Consider the following 26,237-nt stretch of genomic DNA (forward strand, 5'->3'; position numbering starts at 1 on the left):
CTGTGTCTTCATGCCACAGATGGCGAAGCCAACCACGTCTTGTACTGGCTCAGCGTCAGGGAGAATGCCAGACTATTCAGGGAGTGAGGGAGATCACCCCTATTTCAGGGAGTCTCCCTGACATTCAGGGAGAGTTGGCAAGTATGATTTAAGGGTAAGAGATTTTGGTGTCCTAATAAAAAAGTCAAATGGTTACACACTTATTATACAATATAAACATTATGGCATGATGTCTGCGCAGCTTGAAGTGATAAATATAATTATAAAACATAATATAAATATAGTATACAATAACAAAATATGGAGGCAAAGGTCCTCTCACTGTATTTATTACCTCCAAACTATATATTTTTTTTTTGTCCTTTACAATGATCAGCTACTCAGTCCACACTGTAGTATATTAGCCATTGAGCTTACTGTGAGTGAACAAGTAAGTGTGCATTTCAGGAGAAAGGCAGATTGCTGTCCCCTATGTATTGTACACATTGTGGAAAGATCTATTTAATTCTCCTAAAGCGATGAGAGAGGATAATTTAAGATTTAATCTCGTCTGCAGAAGAAGTGGCGGTCTCCCTCCCCTGAGTCATCTGATGAAGATGATCACTCCACAAGCGAGCGCTCTCCTGATGCGGTACCAGAACTCCCTTGTGAGCTTGAAGAAGAAAGCGAGAGCTTGGCTCAGCCAGAGTTCTTGGGATTATGGAATCAAGACTATAAGCCCTATAAGGTACATGAATTATTATTTATGTTGCTATGTATTATGTAATTGACCATCCACTGTCTATATTAGAAGTTGTGTTTTTGTTGGGGAGACAAGTACCGGAATTATTAATGTGGTGTTAGGGGGAGTAAAAAAGTATTCACTTAGTTCCTGTATGAACACTACAGGTACCCAGTCTTCCATTACTATATTGTGTACAAATAGGGTAATGTGACTTTTCTACTAACACTGACACTTCACATCTCTACGCTATCTGACGTACCTCTGGTACAAATTCTATGGGACAGTTCTTAAAATACTTCTGAATGGAGGTAGGCATGTAAATAAGCTTTTTCTTCCATGCATCTTTTTCTGCATGCGTTTGGGGTGCCAATGGGTCCACCTCCAAATGAGCCCCTAGCTACATAGTGGCCAACATCTGGGAAACATTTCCAGAAACTTATCTTGCTGTAAAGTAAAATCTCTGAAAGAGGAGAACTGAGCAGCATGTAATGTGCTCCACACACATTTTGGGCCAGTGCCTATGTAATTTGGTGGATGTGGTATCAGTGGGAAAGTTTTTGTGTTGTTCTAACACGAAAAAAGGAGTAAAAGGAAATACAAACGCACTGCACAGAATAGTAATATAGCATATTACACCCAACAGCACTCAACACACCCACAGTCTCCAGTGTTTTATACTAGATACTATTCATAGCTCATTCTGGTGTCTAGAGCCTGGTCTGGTGGTAAGTATACAAAGCAGACCCAATTCTCATGACGAGTGTAAAAATAGACCCCTTTCTGGAAACCATTATACAAATCAGACCCTTGCTGGTGGCTATTATACAAAATAGGTCCCTCTTCTATTGACATATATGCTAGGTAGGTAAAATAGACCTTTTACCAGTGGGTAGTATACAATATAAACCCCTTTCTTTTGGTTAATTAGAAAAAGATACCTTTATTTGAGGCTAGTATACAGTGAAGAACCCTGTCTGGTGGCTAGTATACAGTGAAGACACTGTCTGGTGGCTACTATACAATGAAGACCCTGTCTGGTGGCTACTATACAATGAAGACCCTGTCTGGTGGCTAGTATGCAGTGTAGACCTCCTATATTTTTTTTAATGCAAAGCTAAGTGGCTTAATGATAACTGGGGGCACAGCTAAGTGGCTTAATGATAACTGGGGGCACAGCTATGTGGCATATTGTGAACGAGGCCACTACCGTGGGGCATGCTGTAAACCACACAACTATGCCCGGGCGCTCCGGTTTCCTCCCACAATCCAAAAACATTCTAGTAGGTTAATTGGCTGCTATCAAATTGACCCTGGCCTGACTGTGTTTGTATTTTAGGGAATTTAGACTGTAAGCTCCAGCGGGGCAGGGACTGATGTGAGTGAGTTCTCTGTACAGCGCTGCGGAATTAGTGGCGCTATATAAATAAATGATGATGATAAGTTAAGAATATGCATTACGTTGGCCCCATTTATATATATATGTATGTGTGTGTGTGTGTGTATATATATATATATATATATATATATATATATATATATATATATATATATATATATATATATATATATACGGCACACTGATAGAAAAAGGTTGCTGACCTCTGTCCTATTGTATAAGACAGGGCTATCCAACTGGAGGCTTTTGGGTCAGAAGTGACCCTCTAAGGTTTTTTGGTGTCCCCATCCTCCCTGACAACTTCTATTAACTCTGCTGCATTACAGCATTCTTTAATGGCACTTGGCGAACAAGTCCGCCAGATTCTAGTTATCAGTTATTTAGTACATTCTGCAAAATGACAGCTAGAATCTGATTGGTTACTATATGCAAGATCTCCACTTTTCTAACCTGCCAGAAACTTGTGGCTTGATACATTTATCCCCATAGCTGTAATATAAAAGACAGATCAGAAGTAATATCTTAGCTTATGTTTGTCTGTAATAACTTGATCACACTTACATATTTTTCATGTGGTCCAGTCACTGTCATCATCATCATCAACATTTATTTATATAGCGCCGACATATTCTGTAGCGCTTTACAATTGGGGACAAACACAGTAATAGACAAACTGGATAAAACAGATAAAGAGGTGAGAGGACCCTGCTCACAATCTTACAATCGATGGGACAATGGGAGTTGGATACATGAGGTTAAGTCCACATATTGCATTTCGGTCCAGCCAGTTTGCAAAGGTAAAAAAACAAAAAGTATGCTATATGATCCAGTCACACAGCAATGTTTATCAGAGGGTTGTTGTCTTGTGTTAGTTATGTAGAGGGTAGTAATGGGGTAATCTAGTGAGGTTAATATGGTGGTTGAGGAATATTATAAGCTTGCCCGAAGAGGTGTGTTTTTAGAGAATGCATGAAAGTTTGTAGACCAGAGGAAAGTATTGTCACTGTGTAGTAAACATAATTAATCTGCACTGTGAATGGATCTGGTTAAGATCAATATTGTCTATGGTTACTGATGATCATATTTTCACCACCCCTGGGCCTTGTTTGCTTTCGTGTTCAGCACTCAATACTTCCAATCAGCTGTCCCTGCAATTTTACTGCCCCCGTCCTAGGCTTATACAACCTGTCCCCAAATCCAGGTCTAAATTGCTCTCTGTTCCACTTTCCTATAGAAAACAGCTTACACACCCAAAACTAAGTTCTTACCAGCTTTGTCCCCACTGTAACTACATCTATTTACTATGCAATGTATAAATGTAACCAGCACTAAAGGTAATTAAACCTTACCTTCCTTATAATCATATTTTTGGGTTATGTTATAATGCTTAGAACAAACTTGTGTTGTAGATATAGTGATATAGTATTATTTACCCATGCAAATATGGGGAGACAATTCAAACACACAGATAGCGACAACACAGATAGGGCCCCTGGTCGAAAATCAAACCCATGGCCCCAGTGCTATGAGACAGCAATGCTAACCATTGTGCCACCATGCCAAATGACACTGTTTCTGTAAATGTTTGTATAATCAGAACATGTTTAGCAGGTCCCTTTACTGTACATTGGTAGCTGTCGCTACTGGCCAATGACCTGTATAAATGTACTCATCCTGTGGTTTCTTGCTTTTTTCTGATCATATACCGCAGGGGCAAACGCAGGATTTGTAGAGGGGGATTTCCACACTACGGCGCCAGTGGGCATCACCAGCAGGCATATGGGGGCATAGCTTTAATTTTAGACAGTGCTCTCGCAACTCTTCATATCCCTATAATATACATGGGCAATGCTGTGTACACTACTGTTAGGTGCACGCAGCTCTCCCTTTTCAAGCAGAGCCATGTGAAGCGGGGGCATGGTCCAGCCACCTCAACTATACAGTGCCCCAGGCTTGTATGGGGGGTTTCCAGGCACCAGGAACCCCCCCCCCCCCCATCCCGCCTTGGTTTGCCTATGTACAGTATATATAAAAGTGGGCACATTTATTTTATGTGTTATTTCAATGTTGGCAAGGTTACATTCTATAAAATGTTGCGTCTACATATGGACAGGCATTTGGATTAATACTGTACAAAATGTTGTTCATATCATGAAGTAGGTGAAAGGTTTCTTTTGATTGAATCCCCTGAATAGTCATACTCCCAGAAATGAATAGTTCTGCTCATGTAACTTTGTATATGCAAGTGTCAGATTCTTGTATAATCAGCGTGGTTCTGTAAGAGCTTGCTGAGTTACTTGTATTGACAGAAGTTTACCACTGAGCTCTCATCAGAAGTGACTGTAGAGGAGGATGCTCCTGATGTGTGTCTACACATTGATCTCTCGCACAGAAATGATTATTCGCTGCTCTGTGGTCTGTGCACAGACATCACATTGCGTTTGTTGGCTTGCGTACTATAGATAACCCAACATGACAGGCGTGCTGGTGAATGCTGTATCAGGTCATGTGACCATCTGGAACTCTATCAGCCTATTCTAATTCATATTTTTTTCAGCCTGTACATACTTATAAGCTCATAGTGAGTAAGCTGTGCGACACTTACTGCAATTAAACTGCTAATGTTCCGCCTTTGCCAAAACGCTGTGTCAGCTAAGTATTTCTCTTTAACATTTCTATTATAATCCAATGTCTTTTATGAGGTTCTTCTGCAATATAGCTTGATTCAATAATGTTTATTTAATTTTGTAGATGCAGTTTAAGCCCTAGAAAAGCAAATGTTTCCGTAATGATCATCACATATATTAGGACTGTCTCTGTAAATCATTTTCCGTGTAGCCAGTTTTGTAAAAATCGAATATACAGCAGGCCTGATTCTTCAAGGCTCGTATCTGGCGATTATGAGCGTATCATGCGCAAAATCACTGTGCGTATTCCCAGAGGCGGGAGATGCGCCTGTGAGTTCAGCATTGTCGAATGCAAAGGACACTTACTACGGCCTACAATTTCAGAGAGTGAACGGGACGGGGAAGGGGCATTTTGCCGTAGTCAATTTATAGTAGGGGTGTACCAAACTCAAGTGCACGCAGCCACGTCTGAATCCAGCTAAGGGCATCTCAAAGGTACTTGTTTGTCTGCCGTATCTCTTGTTCCAGCTACAGGGCTAGTCTAAGACCTGATCACCAGTGATGACAGTGTTGTATGCATGCTATAACATGTGTTTGTAATCAGGAGCAGCTGTAAAAATATACACTCTATGGACAAAAGTATTCGGCCCCACCTGTTAATTATTGAATTAAGGTGTTTCCATCAGACTCGTTGCCAGAGGTGTATAAAATCAAGCACCTAGCCTTGCAGTCTCCATTTGCAAACATTTCTGATGCAAAATGGGTCATTCTGAGGAGCTCAGTGATAGGATGCCACCTTTGCAATCAAACTGTTCGTGAAATTTCATCCCTGGTGGTCGACTGTAAATGATATTATTAGAAAGTGGAAGTGTTTAGGAACAACAGCAACTCAGCCATGAAGCGGAAGATCACGTAAAATCACAGAGCAGGGTCAACAATTGCTAAGGCGCAAAGTGCGTAAAAGTCACCAACGCTCTGCTGATTCCATAGCTGAAGAGTTCTGAACTTCCACTGGCATTAATGTAAGCTCAAAAACTGTGCAGTGGCAGCTTAATGGAATGGGATTCCATGGCCTGAGCAGCTGTGTGCAAGCCTCACACATCTCCAAGACTGATGCCAAGCGTCGGATGGAGTGGTGTAAAGCACACTGACACTGGACTGTGGAGCAGTGGAAACATGTTTTGTGGAGTGATGAATCACGTTTGGCAGTCAGATGGGCAAGTCTGAGTTTGGCGGATGTTGGGAGAATGTTACCTACCTGACTGCATTATGCCAACTGTGAAGATTGGTGGAGGAGGGATAATGGTATGGGGCTGTTTTTCAGGGTTTGGGCTAGGCTCCTTATCTCCAGTGAAGGGCAATCTTAATGCTTCAGCATACAAAGTCATTTTGGACAATGCTATGCTTCCAATTTTGTAGGAAGGCCCTTTTCTATTCCAAGTTCTGCAAAGACATGGTTTGATGAGTTTTGTGTGGAAGAACTTGACTGGCCTGCACAGAGCCCCAACCTCAACCCCATGGAACACATTTGGGATGAACTGGAACAGAGATTGCGAGCCAGGCCTTCTCGTCCAACATCAGTGCCTGACCTCATACTCTACAGAATGAATGGGCACAAATTCCCTCAGAAACACTCCAACAGCTTGTGGAAAGCCTTCCAAGAAGAGTGGAAGCTGCTATCACTGCAAAAGGGGGACCAACTTCATATTAAAGTATATGTATTTGAATATAATGTCATTGCAGTCTCTGTTGGTGTAATGGTCAAGCGTCTGAATACTATTGTCCATATAGTATTTGATTCGCAGTAGGCATTAACAACATCCTAATAAATGTAAAAATGCCTTTTATATCAACAGGTGACATTAGTTCAACATTTTTTTCCTGTGCGTTCTTTTGTGAATCTATAGACCACATAGGTATTGGATGTATTCTGCAGCGTCTTGTGTAGTAGACCATAACAGACCTACACCCAAACTCAGCAGCGCACGTATCTTGAGATCCGTGCCTTAATGAATTCAGAAGTGCGCAAAAGCTGAAATACGTGCGTATAATACTAAACCAGGGTTGCACTCAGAATGCGTTCCTTGATGAATCCGTCCAAGTGAACCCTTGAAGAAACCCTTGCTAAACTCTCCACATGCAGTATAAGTTTGGTTGATCAATTTGGTCAATTCCTGTACTAGGCATTGTGCAGTGCGGCTCCACAAAATCTGATTGGATATGGTCCAGCAGGGTGGAAAATAATTTTGAAAAACGTTTTAGTTGTCAATGACCCAAATCAAGGTGTCTGTGAGGTCATTGGCTGATCCTTAAGGTACCTATTCTATAAACTTTTAATCGTAAGATCTTTTCACAAACAAAATGTTCATTAAATGTTACGTACACACACAGGACAACTTAAATCTGACATGCGTGATATAGTGAGCATACGCAGGAAAGAGATCGCTTAATTATGGTCATTCACTCTGGCCACTCACAGAGCTGTAGAACTTAAAAATAAATAAATAAAAATGTTAAAATGTCAACAATCATTTCTTATATTTTCGATTAAGACCATTGAATAAGAACCTTTCTGTGCCACACACGTTGTAATAATTGTATGATCTCATTTAATATGATTGATGTGAGACAAACAATCATTGCTTGTTTGGGCACTTTTATATCAATGCAATCAGATCAAATTTATACAATTGCCCCAGAACGTGTGGCTGAAATACAAAAGCACATTTTGTGTTAATTATTTAGGTAACATCTCCCCTCACTGTAAATCTTTGCAGAGGTGCTGTAAGGTGCTTCCCTCCATTGGTAAACTTCATAACAATAAAGAAAATAACCAGGCATTAATAAATATTACTGATGAATGGTGCCTATAGAATCTGCAGCTCACTAGGTGACAGGTCCTGTAATCTGTTGCTAATAGCTAAAACATATAATGACAAGTGAGGCTGCATAGGACGAATGCACTTAAAGGGCGACAGGGTTTGTAGTAAGCTGAACTCTTACCTGAAGGGGTTAACATAGGTTTTGGCCCGACCAATGTGTGCTCCAGTGGGAGGGACCTTGATTGGTAAAGAAGGCTGTACTTCCTGTTCTGCCTCATTCCACAGCACGAGATCCCACCCACCCACTCCTAGTTGCAAGTATTTCTGGGTTAATGTTGCGGTAGGAAGGCACTGCGTTCAGCGGCTGATTTGTGGGCGCACAGGTAGTTGTCGTAGGTCACTGCCCTCCTTTGAGGCACCAGTAACTCCCTTTTTGGCCCTTCGGTGAGGAGGGTCCCTGTCCGGCTCGGTGAGGGAGGGCAGCGTGAGTTTTAAAGGGGCAGTCACTCTGACGCCAACTCAGCGCAAGTTATGATGGGATTTGTTCCCCGTGGTTGTGGATGTACGGCGGTGTGCGCCAGTCCACTTGTGATTTTGTGTTATCAGCTTGAGAGTTGTTTCGCAGTGCCCTTTCTCCGCCACCATAGGTTTAGTTAAAGTTAAAATTATAATAAAAGCTCAGGCAATTTTTTAATAACTTATACATGTCTCCGTGTGTTTATTTGCATGCAAAATGTTTAGAATTCTAAGAATGATGTAAGGTTTACCGGAACATACACAGTGAGGCCTTTATGAACTTGTGAGAGTGCTGACAATAATATAAAACAAATTTTAAATTTATTAAGATAATATTAAAGTCAATAATTCATCATGTTTCATAACAGTCAACAAGCCTGGAGAAGGGTGTTTGTGTCCTGAAAGTTAGCAATATATATAAATTATCAGTTAAAATGTAATATTTTTAGACATAGTTCTTGTATTTCATAGTTGCCAACTATCTCTAATTTCCGGAGACAGTGCCAGGCTTTACAGATTTGTCCCTGGAAATGTCCCTATTTATCAATTATATGTAGGCACTATTATTATTATTTATTTATAAGGCGCCACAGATTCCTTAGCGCCATATACATAAGCAAATAACAAAAAGACGAGGGAATACATATAAGGAGCACAGATGAGTGTGAGTAATGCTATGGGGACTCGCACAGAGTGCAGCAAAAGAAGTGACGAGACGTACAAAGGACATAACAAGGATTGAGAAAAAGAAGGTATTTGGAAGCACTCCTATAATAGGAGTGCTTCCAAATACCTTCTTTTTCTCAATCCTTGTTATATTCTATTATGGTAGGGAGCACCCCCTCATATATGTAGACCGTGATTTCTGTATATTCTGAGGTATATCCCAGCTCTGTGCAGGACATTATATAATTCTTTGAGACGTACAAAGGAATCAGACAATAGACAGACATGGGACAATAGGTAGAGAGGACTCTGCCCGCGGGAGCTTACATTCTAGAGGGAGGGATGGTGAGAGCCAGTAGGACCAACTGGGAGAAAATGGAGATGGCAGGTGAAGGAAGAGGAGGTGATGGATAGAATGGTTAGGAGGTGGTAGGATAGGCGAGATTGAAAAGGTGAGTTTTGAGTGAGCGTTTCAAGGACTGAAGATTGGTGGAGAATCGAGTGGGACAGGGTAGGGAGTTCCAAAGATTAGGGGCAGCACGGCAAAAGTCTTGGAGGCGAGCATGGGAGAAGGTAATCGGAGTTGAATTGAGGCAGAGCGGAGTGGCCGGGTACCTCAAGACAAGGTCAGAGATGTATAGACTAACTAAATGTAATATAATGTACTATACGGGATATAATAAGAGAAAATGTGCTTTTTACTGTAAATGTGAAATTTTGTTTTCTATTACTCCACAATACTTAGCATGCCAGTGTGCCTACTCTGTAATTGGCATAGAACATACTCACTTGGCGCAGTTTCTCCCATCAGCTGGTGTAAAAGTCTACTCCGCAAACGCCGCTATTTTGCTTCATAAACCTATTCACTTTGGCAGCCACCTTTCTATGTGCTTTTTAGTAACTGGAGGCACCAAAGAAGATCTTAAGCATTTTAAATGATCTACTATGTTTTTTGCTATATTTTTTTAAATTAATGATGTATTTATACTGACATTGTTTTTTGTTTGTCTTTGTGTTTTTTTCCTGTAGGTGCCCAAAGAGGACATAGACACCAAGCCTCTTTTTGGCAGTAAAATGGAGAGGGAGATAATGACTGAGACCTTGAGAAAGCTTCGCAGTGGAATAGTTGAAAAGCAAGTGGTTTCAGGACATGAGTTTAAGGGGTGCCCATTTTATAGCAAACCAAAGTTTATTCATTTCAAGGTTAGTGCACAGCCATGTACGGCCTGGAAGCAGAATTGTGATCATCATCATCATCAAGGTTCACAAACATTCCTAAAGTACACCTTCCACTATGAATGAAAATTTTTCAACTTACTGTTATGTAATATATTACTGATAGCCATCTATACTCTTTTAATTCTTTATTGTCTTGTAATCCGTTTCCTCCCTTTGCTGTTGCCATTTCTTACATAATGCCAGTGAGAAAATCGTCAGCATTTTGGTACAGGACTCTGTTTATAGAGAGAACTTAAAACACAGGGTAAAATTGGCATTACTGTGAGGGTGGTGTTATAAAGACAGTGATTTTGTAATAGAATTAATATATTGTAATGCATTGCACTTTTGTTTATTTCTAAAGTATATTATTGGAAAGAAATACAGTTTGTGCCCCCTCTCATGTCTTCAAGTATGTTCTGGTTACATCCTATACAGTTTTGACCAAATTACAGACACAACCCACAGAGACGATGTTTTTGTTGTTCTGTTGTCCCAGAATCCATTCCAGATTCTGCTGTATGTCAAGAGTTATTGTGTTTCTGTGTGCTGGAGGTTGCTAATCAACCGTACTCACCTTGCTTCCTGAGCTGCTAATGAGGATTCCACATTGCAGCTGATTTATCATGTTTTGCAAGACTCATTACTGTTCACTACCTAGCAGCTGATCGGCCAACACTCTCTGCTCTCATGATTTATACCCAGCAGCTGATCAGTCAACTCTTCCTGAACTCATGATTTTTACCCAGCAGCTGATAGGCCATGACCTACATAAATACACTCTTAGTTTTACCTAGGCTAGTTTCTGTACCTTTTTTGTTCTATATAAATTTATATCTTCTGCTGCTGGATTCAGTGTGTTTGACCTTGGCTACATTTACTGGACATTGCCATTGGATCTTTGCCTCTGCCTGACCTTGAACTCTCTGCCTGTTTATTGACCTTGTGTAGCTCTCCTGCCCTCTGACCTGGCCTGCCAGTTGACTATCCTCTATTGTGTCCTGTCTGTCTTGTTTTGTCTGCGCGTGGCTCCGTAGCTGCTAGTTTCCCTGATTCTACCTCACTCACAGCTGTTAACAACATATATATACTACTGAGATCAAGTCCATGGGGCATCCAAGTAGCAGTCAACAATGTGGTTCTGGGAAAGGCGGCTGCTAATTGTGACAAAACATCCCACGCCATATGTTCTGTATAGAGGTTATCCGTCATCAGTTCATAAGTAGGCAGGGGAGGGGAAGAGGGGGGTTGTCTAAGTGAACACAGAGCCCAGAGGGGCATTCCAAAGCCTCTCTGCTCACTACAACATGTGTTACGTGACTGTGGTTGCCATGATAGTCCAGAATCATACCTCCTTAATAACAACCTTAAGAAAAAAAGAGAAATGGTAAATACCAACACTCTTCTTATAGCCTGCTACAATGATTTATGTTAAAAAACACACGATTGCTGATTTAAGCATTACCAGTACAAACATGTTTATTGAGTTGTTTTGTTAAGAGAATATACCTGGTGTTAAAAGCAGGTGGGGTTATAAAGAGGAAGCATGTTATATAGAAAACCCCATGTCATTGTAACAGAGAAATAAAAACAAGCTATAATTGAGAAAAAAAATAAATTAATTGGTTCTTGTCTGCCACCATATTCTATTTCTCTGTGGATAGAAATGGCAAATTAACAAGTCCCTTTCTGTTCTCAGTACACAAAGTAGGGGAGGACTGGCATAGAAGGCAGTTGCCCTCCAGGCTACTCTTGTTTGACATATGAAGGCTGGCACTTGGAGATGAAGGCTGGCACTTGGAGATGAAGGCTGGCACTAGGAGATGGGCACCTTTCAGTGTTACACTTGGTGCATACAACAGCGCAGTTATTTTGATCCATGCCAGTATTACCACGGCAGAAGAAATAGATACAGCCACAATTTTACCTGGCTACAAGCTCATCAGGAAATGATACAAACATAAAAATCAGTTTTACACGTCTAATGAATTGTACTTTATATTATGTATTTATCCAGCTGAAAAACTTGTTACAAATGAATGTACACAAAAGCAGTAGATCACATAAATGAGAAATGATTCTAATTTACATAAACTTATGCTACTTTATTCTTACATTGCTTCACTTTTCAGGACCTTGATGTGGGTAAGACATATAAGAAAAAGGTCACTTTGACAAATGCATCATATACAATTAATTTTTGCAAGTTGGTGGGAGTAAGTGATCATCTGAAGGACTTCATCACCATACAGTAAGTCAATTATTATTTAGACTCATTAAAAACTGTTCTGTATTCGAAATAGCTCCTTGGAGTAGAGAGTACTTTATCTGGTGACAGAGCAGCTCAGTAACCATTAGACAACGGTTTACTGTTCTAAACAAAAGTACATAGATCGTATTGCCGTGTTTTGCAATAAGGTATTATATGCATTTGTTACACAAAGAGCCCGGAGTCGGTACTTCCACCACATGTTATGTTGGATATTTCATAGCTCTCGTAGGTCTGTAGTCTATAGCAGTGTTTCTCACACCTAGTCCTAAGGAGCCCTAACAGTGCAGGTTGTCCAGGTGACAAGGGATCTGTGGATCTGTTACAATGTGTCAGTCAGTAATGAACACACCTGTGCTCCAGCAGGGAGATATGGAAAACATGCACTGTTAGGAGCCCTGAGGACCAGGTTTAAGAAACACTGTTTATAGTACTTTTTCTATAATAATAGACAACATGTGTGGACACAAAACAGCTGCAGATCCCAATCATCCACTGATCAGGAACGTTCAGCTGTCAATCAGAATTTAGGGAAAATGAGGTCAGATGATGTGTGATGTGATGACGTGTGCATTTATCATCCAACATCACTAGTTGTCCCCCATGCAATCCATCTGTTCAGCCTGAGCACTGAATGGCAGAGTGGCTGCATCTGTCAATCAATCGGCACCTGAATGGAGTTAATACATTAATACAGTTAATGCAAATGGTAGGCCAGTATATTATAAGAAATAACAGATATATTGGTGGTATGCAAACAATTATGCTTTCAGTGATGGAATCATATTGGTCTAGACTGTGTTTTATCTTTGTTCTTCATTGGATGACATTGAACAAGTTACATTTATAAAGTATACATCACATATATTTCTGTAAGCATTTGCCTCCTGAAGATGGGGAATTGTTTGTGACATTGGATGGTGAGTGATGGCTATAGAATGACAGTGCATGAGCTAGTGAACCAACAGAATTAGATTATCATAGAATCTTCACATTCCAGCTCACCGGTGACGACCTTTCACTGTCAGGGTGTGATAGGAAAGACAATGAGATTCCATTGACGCATCTTATGCTCTCTGTTCTTTTGTTACATTTGGGCTGTAAATATTGTATTTACAAACAAAAATATACATTTTTTTGCTACATACTTGTAGCTTTCTGTAGCTGTATATTAAGTACGCTGTATTAACTCTGGTTCATTAAAACCCTTTTTTAAAGAGATTTTGTGATGTCAGCATATTATTAAAAACAATCTAGTGGTGTAGCTATTGGTCCCCAGTGCAAAGTCTGAGCTGAGCCCCTTACCCACCCACAATCCCTCCATTGCCTATTCTATAATGTAGCCTCAAGTTTTATTATGGCCCCTGCAAATGAATACGATCTCCCAAGAAAGGTTATGCACCCCTGGTGTACACTAACTGCTAGGAACTTACTACACTGTGTATTAGATGTAGTTTTGTGTGTTTTTTTTTTTAGCATAGTATGTGTATTTCTGCCTAAGTTGTAGACAGTATAATGAGTATGTTTCATAGTGCAGTGTTTGGGGACAGTCAAGTTTGTTTACTGATATTGCTGGAAGGTGTATAGTGTGTGTCAGTGCAGTGTGTAGGGACATCGTTGTGTATAGTACAGTGTTTAGGGAGCATAGTGTGTATGTTTCAGTACATAGTGCTTAGTTTCCAGGGACAAAGAGCTGCCGGTGAACCTTGAAACACAATAACCATATTTATTTTTGCATTGTAAACACTCCTCTTTAATGAATATTGTTCTACATTGAAAAACAGATATTTCCAGGGAAAGCTCTAAAATATGGAACTGTACCTGGGAAGTTAGGATAGTCGGCAAGTGTGCCGATGGTTGCAAAATTGGGGTTCTCACAGTGCTTTTAACTACGTGTAAAGCCACCTATTTTAGGTACCTGGTACAACATAACCCTCTGCTTCATGTTTTCCCAAGAAGGCACATACAAATACACATATACACGTAGCCTACATTTATCTGGCAGTGCACTGATCCGCCCAAGTCCTTTTATAAAAGATGAAGGATTTTTTTTAACCCCCCACCCCAGGGGTAACCATCCTGACGTGCAGATCTATATGCTTCCTGTATACATAGCTGTATCCACAAGTAAAACAGCACATGACATCGCTAAACTTCATTTGTTGTCTTTCTGCAGAATAATCTTCCTTTTAGTTAACTATCTTCCCTTGACATTATTTCCTTCATGCTGGTAGGATTGTCACTTGAGTTTAATGTCAATAGTTTGCTTTCCATTATTATTAGCTGCATTTCAGTATAGAGGCAGATTTCAAGGATATATTTACTAAACTGCGGGTTTGAAAAAGTGGAGATGTTGCCTATAGCAACCAATCAGATTCAACTTGTCATTTTGTAGAATGTTCTAAATAAATGATAACTAGAATCTGATTGGCTGCTATAGGCAACATCTCCACTTTTTCAATCCCACAGTTTAGTCAATATACCCACATGACTTGATACATTTCTTCTATGTTAATATAGATAATACAACTTTACAGTACAGGAACCTTGCATCAAAGTGCTCAGAATGCAGCCTTGTGCCTTTAATATGATCAGAGAAGTCCATAGTGTGTAATGGTACAGGGCCAGCACACAGGATTTTTCCCCTCCGAAAAAAAAATATAGAGAGAGCTGCTGCGCATGCGGCTGTGCATGTGCAGCAGCTCCATTTTGGCGGCACTGCATTGTACAGCAGCCGCGGCGCTGTCAAAGAAGCGTCCGCGGCGGTGCTGTATTGTACTACAATACAGCACCGCCGTGGACGCTTCTGTGACAGCGCCGCGGCTGCTGTACAGTACAGTGCCACTATGTGGGGGCACTGTTTAGCCCCCGTTCTTCGCAGGGGGGGGGGGTTTCTGGATCTCCAGAAACCCCCCCTGCGTGCGCCTCTGTGGTATATGTAATTTACAGAAAGGTATTGCATTATACTGCAATATATAGCAAAATAGTAATCACTGATATTACAAATGCCTGTTTGCTTTCCTTTAATCTGACAACAGTAAGGAACCAATTTGTCCATATATTCTATACGTGTGATTTCCAGTTTATTTGCAAACTCTTAAAATGTTATCTTACATATGTCTAATGCAGTCTTTGCTGTAATATATCTTGCCATAATTTATGCAATATTATTCTATGGATCTTTAATTGTCTCCTTTAAAGCCCCGGACAGTGCAATGTCATGTAATGAACTGGCTGTTAGTCGAGACTGCTAAACAAATAAATTAGTCAGCAATTTAAACAATTGCAATGATCTGGTTGTTATGGCGATGGGCTGAGCGGTGGTACAGCCATATTGTAGTCAAGAGGATGTCTTGTCGCTTCTGCCTTCACTGCTGTCATCACCAGATTTCCCTCCATAATGAGCCAAATATGACCCAATGCGGTCAGATACTGACACGTTATAATGAGTCTATATACATTTGAATCTTAGGATGTGTAATCTTATTATTCTTTTTATAGATTTGATCCACCTGGACAAATGTCTGCTGGAATGTCATGTGACATGATAGTTATATTTAAACCAATGGTAAGTTAATACAGTACAGTATATGTTACAGGAGTATTGATTTAGACGCTCCACGAAAACATTGAACCAAAATTGTACATTTAATGGGAGACTAAATAACTGCTAAGTTTCAAGATATAAACCTTGCAAATACGGTACATTGTTCTGTGTTACCCTGATATTCCACTGGTATTAAAATGTAAAATATAATTTCCCCACTCCATTACAGTCAGCTGTAGCCACAGCCCACATGTTTGACATTTGTCCCCCAATGAGATCTGCTGCAGGTCAAAATACTGAGAATGCAGTCAGTTGAGCTTCTGTGACATCACTGCTATGTCCATGTATGTGAATCTACCAATCCATGTCAGTTATTTCACCTCAGTAGTACACAGATAGATATATATATATATATATATATATATATATATATATATATATATATATATATATATATATATATATATATATATATATATTATTAGTTCTGAGGCAGCTGTGGTCTTTACTGGCTGCTTTGTTTTCTGAAAGTTGTTTGGCTGTGGTTAAACTACAATTCCCATCATTCTCGGCCTGCTTGTTTAATTGAATAAGATTCTGTCTTACAACAATGCAATATAGCTGACAATGGTACCATATTTAAGAAAATGGAAAATAAACAACCTCAGCAATACATTCCTAAACCTCAGCCTCTGACTACGCATAAAGTAATCTTGATATTTGTGGTGGGACCGTGTTGCTTAATGTGCTGTGTTACTTAATGTGTCTAACGATAATTCATTATTCAGATTAATGAAGATCTTGAAGGAGAAGTGATGTTCCTGGCTCAAGCTGGTCCCTTTTCTATTCCTGTAAAATGTACCACTAAGAAGTGTGAGGTAATGTGAACATGAACACTGTCCCCCAGGCAGAAAGTAACAAAACGTCATTGTGTCAAGACACTCCACCATTGTGCATCCATTCTGTGAAATGAATGTATGAGTGGCCCATTGATCAGGTCTACCTGCCTGTTCCAAGCACTGCTCATTCAGAGTATGGGCAGGCAATGTTATTTACAGCGGGTAGGCAGGTATGAATGGATTGTGTGCGTCTGCAAGCTATTTAAATGACATGGTACTGCAGTGTCACCGGATGCATTGGTATCAGTAACTGCACCACTACTCTATAGTACCACGGACTTATCGAGAATGGGCCGTCATCAATAAGCTAACAGCTGACATACGTTTACAAACAGACTATTAGTGAGTGTGGTCCATGAATTTTGTTTATCGAACCCTTAGGCCGCTTTCCCCACCTTATTGCCGCAGAGCCCATGACCTCAATCTCTACCATAACCTATCTGTATAAAATAAAGCTATCACGTCTGCTCCCTCACCTCTAAAGGAAGTACAGATACATACAATATAAGTAATAAAGGTAAGTAAAAGTAAAAAAATTAGGTGTTTGACGCCATAAGACAGCGTTTGCACTGTGCTTCTGTACAGTTGCCTGTTTGTAAATGAGCCTTACTGATTTACAGACTACTATTGGAAAAATGGGTTAAGATTGCGAAACACCGACAACACAGGACACTGTTGCCCCCTGTAATTCTGCCACCCTACGCGTGGGCCCAAGTAACCTTTTCACATATCTAGGCCTGGTCCTGAGGCAGATGTGCAAGAAACATGTTATTAGGTATATGTACGTATTGAAAGCCACTTAGTGTATATGTGTATATATAGCCCTGTCTTTCATTAGATTACGTGGTGCACATAACATAATTCTGCTGTACACCATAGCCAATAATGTTTATTTAACCTAACTTACATTGGCTTCACCAAGACTGGAAGTTGTCTGGTTACTGTGGGTTATAGTACCTCATCGATGTGTACCCTTTTATTAAATAAGGCTGTAATAGGAAATATGGGGATTTAAAATGACATCTGCACTGCCTGTGACTCGTTCCCAGGGGCTGGCTGGGCTGGGGGACAGGGGGGCATCTGCCCCCTGGGCCGATCCCATAGTGGCTACCTTGGGCTTGATCACTGGGCCACCTGCATTTTTTTCCCTTTTAGAATAGGCTGCTGAGTCATGTCTTGCCCCCCGGGCTAAAATTTGCCAGGCCCTCCCCTGCTCATTCCTTTATTATCTCCTGAACATATTTATAGAAATGATTTTATTGGACATTGTTATATAAGTATGCCTGGCTAGTGTCAAATGACTCGCACATCTGCAGCTATCCAGAACACTTATACATTTTATCACTTTGCATGAAGTTTATTAGTCTGCATAATGTAACATATGGTCCACATTTATTTTACATTCTCCATAAAGATAATCATTAGCTCATATAAGAATAGTGAGTAACGATGATGATGCTAATGAATGATGATCAGAACCATCTCTTACAGCTGGCCCTCGATAAAACATACATTGACTTTGGCACACATGTAATTGGAGAGACAGTGACTCAGATCATCACATTGACAAACCGAGGAGCTCTTGGGACAAGATTTTGCATTCGGCCACTAACCCGAGCTAACGATACACAGAAGACCCCGCTGGTGGTCTCCTCTGAGCAAACTGTAAGTATAGAGGAACATGTGCAGCACATTGCTGAATGACTGCTATGGCGGATCCCTGTGCTTGTCAGATATCGAACTACTGTAAATTCTAGCAACAACTATGTGTGGACTACTACCTAGGTAATGAGGTTTGGAGAGTCACAAAATATTTTGACGCATGCAATATGGATATGGACAGTGAGATGTTTTCATAGATAGATATAATGTATTAGCATTGGGTATGGGATAATTATTGTAAGAGTCAGGATAGTCTACTCCAATAAGTGTTTTGAAAAAATAGCTAGTTAAATAGATAGTAATGAGAGCTCATATTGGTATTTTTATAATTCCCAGATATCTCCAACTGCTGTTGACCACATCTCCCAGGATACATCTACTCATATGTCCTTAGAGTCGACAGATCAAGAGCTTAAGGAGATCCTAAAGTCAAACCAAATGGTGTCAGCTGGTGAAGAAATATGTTCTGAGACGGAGAAAGCCACGAGTGCCAAAGTGGAAACAATTACACCCACGGGTAACTATTAATAATGTTATGTTTCCATCAAATAGTTTTCTTTACCTTATAAAGTTTACAACCAAATGTTAATGTGGACACACAGAAATATAGAGATCTGTGTAAGGTCCTGGATTAACCTAGACAATCACCACCATTTAGGCGATGATGTATGTTGTATACAGTTAAATTCAACTTTGTAAAGACATAGATATTATTATTGTTTATGATGATTACGACCTTGGCAGTGCTACATTTGTGTACTTGAAGGTGAGATCTATTTTTTAGACCGTGGACCTCATCTACAAAGCGCACTGGATGCTCAGCGTGAGACGCTGTGGTTTTGCATAGGTAACACCTAGATCAATGAGTACACCTTATCTGTGCTCTCAGGAGACGTCTCCGCAACTTAGAAGGGGGCTGAGATGTACCGTGTAAAACAGTAACCGTCACATCCAAAGCCCAACCTCCTCCCACTGTAGTACCACCTCTTTTATTAAATAAAACGTTTCTGTATTTCTCCTAAAATACTGCTTGGTTTAGCTTAATGTATGGCGTAAATTCACTACGAGAGTGGCGGGATATCGGGACTGCCTTTATTACATGTGTCACTTGTGTGCATTAAGCTTTTAATTTTACAATGGGCAACGTGCGTCTAGAAAGGCGTTACTCTGCTAAACTGCAACTGGAAGATGCAAAATGTGCCCCGTTAAAAGTATAATACAAGACCCAATATTCAACAGCTCAGAGCTGGTACAACATTCAAGTGTTTCTCTGGAGTCAGTATGGTTGTTCGGATGTCCCACAAAGCAGGAAACCCCCTAAAAAGTGCTCTTTCCACCTTTTAAACTCAGCAAGGACCCCCTCACTGCACCTATCTCCTCTCTTTGTCTTCCACAAATACTGTTTACTCCACAAACCTATGTTCTTTGGAGCACACCTAAGCTCATTTACACAAATAAAAGAGCATAGCCCCACCAAGGAGGATCCTGTCCTGCGTATTGGACAATTTTGCTTTATTAATGAGGCTCGGGGTTCATAAATCCTCATAACTGAAATGAATTTTTTCCTACTGCGTTTCTTACATTGGAGATTGTATTAGATGAAGCATTGGCTTATTTTAATATTTTTACCATTAGGTAATGTGATTTATTTCTTTTATTTTCCTTTTTGAAACATTTATTTGTAGACTCTGTCAGTGAGGAACCGCCTGTGGTTGTGGGAGATGAACATCTGCAGGAAGACTCTCAGGAGGAATTTGCAGATTTCAGGTTGGGTGAGGTAAGAGTGGTGTATTAATACGGTCATAGAGGTACTGACATCATTAAGCAAGTCTGGACTATTAGCTGGGGCAGGCTGGGCAGGGTGGTATCTGCCCCCTGGGCCGGTCCCATAATGGGCTACCTTGGGCTGGGTCACTGGGCCACCTGCATTTTTTTCCTTTAAATAGGCTTCTGAATGGAGTCTACATACCCAACCTTGGTGGACATCCTCCCTCTAAAGTGGTAGTGGTAAGCTTTATACTTAATTTTATGGAGAACTTTTCAGTTCCTCATAACATTCTGGGGGTAAAGAGATCTTTCTTGTACGGCCTCCCACCCCCAATAGCATAGCTAATGTTTGTGATCTCAATACAGTGATAGAACATTTCCATCCAATAAATCAGGCCTGGCCAACCTGTGGATGTCCTGGCGTTGTGAAACTACAAGCCCCAGCATGCTTTGCCAGTAAAATAGCCAGCTAATTGCTGGTGCGGCATACTGGGACTTGTAGTTTCACAACACCTGGAGAGCCATAGGGTTGGCCAGGCCTGCAATAGAGGGATCTAATGGAATTCCCTATGCTCTCTCATGAGGGTGTCCTGTCGGGGATTGGCAGTTCCCTACTCTAGCGGGATTTAATGACATTGGAAATTGTTGGTTATGACATTTCTAAATACAGACAGAAGATACAGAGCACAGGACCCGACATATTGGTTCACAATTCTTCGGGATTCCTTCACAGTATATATCTGGTTTGTTTTATTTTACTCTTCTGCCTATGATCCATATAATATGACCAAATGTGATACAGACTACTGGTTACGGGTTTCAGTGCACATTAATTCCTTGTTCTCTCTTCTCTTCAACTCAGAGTGACTGTTTCATGCTGTTTTTGTTGTGTCTGATGTGATCTCTATTTCAGGCAACAAACGGAGAGATAGGACCTTTTACCTCCGTGAAAATTCCAGTTATATTTACGCCATCGTTCCCAGGAATAGCAAGTGCAATGTTTGAGATCACCTTTGAAAATCAAAGTTGCAAAGCAGTAAGTTATCTTCTTTTATCAGAGTGTCTTAAACTGGCAGCAGCCCTTAGAAAAAAACTTCAAACGTGTGTGTGTGTGTGTTAGGGAATGTAGAGTGTAAGCTCCAATGGTGCAGGGACTGATGTGAGTTCTCTGTACAGCGCTGCAGAATTAGTGGTGCTTTATAAATGGTGATGATGATAATGGGGGTGCACATGACCCTTAAGAATTACTTGCTGTCATTCTGACCAGGTCTAGCTTTTTTCCTTAGTCCTTGCATTCTAAAGTTTACAAAAATGGCAAAAATTAAGAAATTAAAAATGTGGTCTTCACAATGATCGTCACAACATATGACTTAGGATTTAATGGCGTATGTAGTGTTTTTTTGGCTTGGCCACGGGCATGAATGTTGTTGAGATTGTTGCATGTGGTTTCTCACTGCTGACGCGGAAGTTTTTGTTTGAAGTGCTCAGTCTCGGTGTCCAGACATTAGTCCTGGGCTGTTCTGGTGGCTGAAGTGGGGGAGTCTTTACCACACATTGGGCCTGAGTCATTACGGAGAGCAAGGAAAAAAGAGTAGTAAACTTGATCCTGGACAAACCATGTTACAATGCGAGGGGTGCAAATTAGTTTATTATTTTGTACGTAAGGAAAATACTGGCTGTTTTTTCATGTAGCGCACAAATACTTGATAACTTTATTTTTACATTGAAACTTTAAGTCGATCTAGGACATGCCCTGCCCCAACTATAAATCTGTCCCCACGTTTTATATTTATTTCCCCCTTCATTTCCGCATGGTTTTGCCAAGATGCAAATGTACTCTTTTTTTTTTTGCTTTGCTCTCCTTAATGACTCGGGGCCCATTGTGTGTAGTCTGTGGAGCCTTAAATCTTTATTGTCGCCTCTCCTCGTCTTTGCTTGTTTGCTCGCTGCTCTGCTTTACTCTACAACTCACATCCCCGGTAAGGAGACACACCAGGGACCCCCCCCTCCTCCCCCATATCTCTCCTTTTTCCTGGACATTAATAGGTGAAGTCACTGGTTGTTGAGCTTAAGATAGAGAAGGTCTGTTCTGGAATTCCTAACTGATTGGACGTTTATCCTGTAGGCGTCTTCTATGCTTATCCTTCTCTGGACTGAAAATGGAAATTGGTTCCATCTGGCTGCATCACATGAGTTTATTCAGCAGTTCTATGGCCTTTTCTGGTTGTCAGTGTCAGGAAGTTATAACAAAATGTAGATTTAAATGTGAAGTTTGAAATATAAAGAGACAGTCTCGGGGTAATGTTTCCAGAGGTTAGTATGCTGAAAGAGTGAAAGAGTGTCAGTCTTGGCACGATACTTCTCTATTATTCTCTCTCTCTCTCTCACTCATTGCCTCTCTCATTTCCCTCTTGCTTTGTATGTCCTTTTTTTTACCTCGTTCCCTATATTTTTATCTGAACGTTGTCTCCATTAATTCTTCCTGCATGTCTGGTTCTTTCATTACCATTTCCTTCATTGCCTCCCGTCCATCTTCCCCAGTCTTCACCTCCGCTTATCCCCTCCCGCCAATCCCCTCTGTCCTACTCTTCCTCTTCATTGTTTGCCTGACAACCTTCTCCTATTGGTTGTGTCTGTCATAAAGTGTGCCTATAAGGTGCATAAGGATCTCACTTGAGTTAGTCTACAGCCCAGTTTCCTCCAAGTCCTTTTTTTGGAAAAAATAGGTCTGTGCTGTCCCAGCAAACCAGTAATGTGCCCTCTCTAGTTCCCTTGAATCTAATTTAAAATTTTCATCCACCCAAAACATTTTTTTTTTTACATATGGGTATAAAGGTCACAGGTGTGCCCAACCTGTACTTAGCTGTCAACAGCCCCAATTTGCCATACTCCTTCTATCAGAACATGCAGACATTGTCATGTACACATGTTGCATGCGAGCAGGTGAATTCATGCAAAATAGGCGTAAACATCTAATTTGTACTTTTGTGATTGAACTTTAGAGTTTACTTATTTGTAGATGGGGTTATTTTTATAAAGTAGTGGCATTTATGTTGGTATTGTATCTCTAAAAGGTGTCAGAAAGAAGAGATTTGCAATATTTTAAGAGAATAATGCACAATACAAATCTTAATTTTTGCGTGTTAGATGCAATTCTAATGCTCTATTTTTTTTATCTCTTAGATATGTAAATAAATGTTTATTGGAGAGCAATGCTCCAAGAGCTGCCAAGACAGTATTACTCAAGATATACTTATATGCCTTACTTCACCAGCAGAGTCTCTCTGGAATCTGTATTAGAATGTTGGCAACTATGCAGGTTCTCAACTAATAAACCATTGTCTAAAACGTTTCACAGACTTATTGTTTTTGTTGCTGTCCTCTACATCACTAGCGCTTTTCTCAAACAACAGCTTCCACCATCCTTCCATTTGCTCATCCTTTAATCTTTCTTTCTTTTCAGGTTGCAAATGTTTTGTTTTTTCGATAAGTGCTGTACACAATGTTCTAACACAAAACACAGCATCATTTCTAGTTATTGCGTAACATATATATATATAAGTTGAAACTTGTCACACTGTGAAAATGGAGGTGTAGGAGTGTGGGGGCAGGTATCAAAGGGTCTTTAAATACATACCTTTACTGCAATTGTAAGGAGGGAGCAAAAGAAACACGTGAAGCCCGTTTAAATGATCATTTTGCCCAATGTTGGATTAGACGACAGACGTTGCTCACACTGGCTGACAACAAAGCTAGGTGATGCTATTTATATACGTGCACCGAATTGTTTATTCAGACGCTCTACTGCCTTTTAGTTTCAGGTGTTGGAAAGTATTTTTTACTTTGGACAGTATCCTATGAACAGGTATCCATCACGGTGGCTCAGTGGTTAGCACTTCTGCCTCACAGCGCTGGGGTCATGAGTTCAATTCCCGACCATGGCCTTATTTGTGTTTGTATGTTGTCCCCGTGTTTGTGTGGGTTTCCTCCGGGTACTCCGGTTTCCTCCCACACTACAAAAACATACTGGTAGGTTAATTGGCTGCTCTTAAATTGACCATAGTCTGTCTCTCTCTGTCTGTCTGTGTATGTTAGAGAATTTAGACTGTAAGCTCCAATGGTACAGGGACTGATGTGAGTGAGTTCTCTGTACAGCGCTGCGGAATCAGTGGCGCTATATAAATAAGTGGTGATGATTACAGAATCTCATCATTTCCCTGCTTTATAAACTATATGCGTCTTCTATGCAAAGTGCTTCATGCCTCTGTGCATAATGCCTTGTGGATTGATAGTCTGCAGTCTCCCGAATATTGGTTCAGACCACAACATGGCTGCCTAGGCTACACTTAAAATACTGTTTAGCAAACCATGCAATGATCATTTATTTTACTACCGTCTGCCTTTTTCTGTTTCAGATTCCTGTGACGGCCACTGGGGCTGCTATCGATGTTCCTGTGTATGTTCCAAACGCTAACATTGATCTAAAGATCTGTACTTATGACCGTCTGTATCAAGACAGTATTGTTGTTAAAAACAGGTATGGGAGTACCACTGTTCGTTGTTTGGCCCTACATGTGTTGAATGGTTTTGCATGCATTTGGCTAGAAATGGGTGAAGGCACAGCAAAATGTTGCAACGGAATATCCCATTTGGCAGAGGTGAGAGTTCTGCCGATACAATCTTCAAGTTCCGTGTGTTGTTCAGCATGCCTTGGAATGACCATTGTCTACTGTATTTATAAATTCACATTTCACAGAATCTATAGTCTATTAATGGGCCTTCTAGTTCTGTTAAGAGAAGCAATAGGACTAGCACAGCAAATCATTGCAAGAATAATAAATAAAGCAGATGAAATTCATACAATTGAATTGATATTGATTGGGTGCACCAGAAAATGAATGAATGAATATATGTTACTAGTAGTGCTTCTAAATTTTTAGATTAAATAATTGTGTTTCACAAACATATAAAGATGTGTATGTAGTCAGCTGCTCTTGCAAGTGAAAATGTACTGCAGCACCTATATGTCACTGATGCATAGTTTCAATAAACCAACTAATTTAAAATGACTAGAAAATGTCAAATGGCAAACTAGTAGGGGTTTACATTGAGGAAGGACTTTGTCTTCATGTGAAGACCAAAGGCAGAAGGGGAGAGCAAATAAGGTGCCACAATGTTGAAACTAGTTAGTGCAAAAGGTTATGGGGAAGTAACAGAAGCTGGCAGAATAGATCAAGGCCTGGGGGACAAGACTTGGCTCAGCAGCCTATAGGGAAAGTTTTAAAGGAACAAAAATGCAGGTAGCCCTGTGACCAAGCCCAAGGTAGCCCACTATGGGACCTGCCCTGGGGCAGATGCCCACCCAGCCCCTGCAAAAGAGAATGACAGGTGAGTTTAAAGGATGTAAAGGACTGTGTGACGTCAGTATATTATAATATACTGATGTGCATTACCCTACAATCCCAAATGAAAAAGAAAACCTGCACGTGTGATATTGCAAATCTAGAATTAACAAATCTGCTATCACCCACTTCCTGACATTCCACCAGTGACAACAGGATCAGAAGGAGAATAGAAGGAAAGCAGGAAAAATAATTTAAATATAGGCAAAGTCTAATGTTCTCCACGGTGGAACTCAAGCGGATGAAGAATCTTGAGATTCAGGAACAGACAGACCACTTTAATACAGGACAAACAACTCCCCGTTTTACATACATGAAAAATAAAAAGAAAATTTGCTTAAATATGCACACAAATGCATCATATACGCAAATGCAAGGAAGGAAGTACCTGACAAACAGCTAATCACAAGTGATTCGCTATTGCTTTCGGCCGCCATCGTGATCTTTCTCTATTTGCACCTACCCCTGACCACCCTCAGATAATACAGCTTGGGCAGGTGTATATTCGGCTGTCTCCCGATCTGCACCTGTTTGCAATTCCTCGAACACATGCTTACTGTACTTGGCCTGTGTTAGTAAGCCCCTCCCCCATCCCGCCTCTCCAGGCGCACGCGGCATAGGTGCCAGAGTCACGACAATCTGCTTAAGCACGTATGTGTTCGCCCACTTTTCTGGACACCCGCAGAGCGATTTCACACAAGATATGCTACGCAAACTGACAT

The 26,237-nt window shown here is 40.6% G+C and overlaps 1 protein-coding gene across 3 annotated transcripts in view; it reads left to right on the forward strand.

Annotated features, from left to right (window-relative positions):
* The window catches only part of CFAP74 (cilia and flagella associated protein 74), a 112,093-nt gene that overhangs the window by 39,673 nt on the left and 46,183 nt on the right, over positions 1–26,237 (forward strand). For all 3 annotated transcript variants that reach the window (XM_075189599.1, XM_075189600.1, XM_075189601.1), the window contains exons 12-21: positions 557–727; positions 9,781–9,954; positions 12,102–12,220; positions 15,740–15,806; positions 16,574–16,663; positions 18,176–18,349; positions 18,683–18,863; positions 20,032–20,123; positions 21,027–21,149; positions 24,529–24,650. In XM_075189599.1, the coding sequence (XP_075045700.1) occupies positions 557–727; positions 9,781–9,954; positions 12,102–12,220; positions 15,740–15,806; positions 16,574–16,663; positions 18,176–18,349; positions 18,683–18,863; positions 20,032–20,123; positions 21,027–21,149; positions 24,529–24,650 (1,313 nt within the window). The remainder of the gene's footprint in view (positions 1–556; positions 728–9,780; positions 9,955–12,101; positions 12,221–15,739; positions 15,807–16,573; positions 16,664–18,175; positions 18,350–18,682; positions 18,864–20,031; positions 20,124–21,026; positions 21,150–24,528; positions 24,651–26,237) is intronic.

This window comes from Mixophyes fleayi, chromosome 11 (assembly GCF_038048845.1).
Source record: "Mixophyes fleayi isolate aMixFle1 chromosome 11, aMixFle1.hap1, whole genome shotgun sequence".
Lineage (NCBI taxonomy): Eukaryota > Metazoa > Chordata > Amphibia > Anura > Limnodynastidae > Mixophyes > Mixophyes fleayi.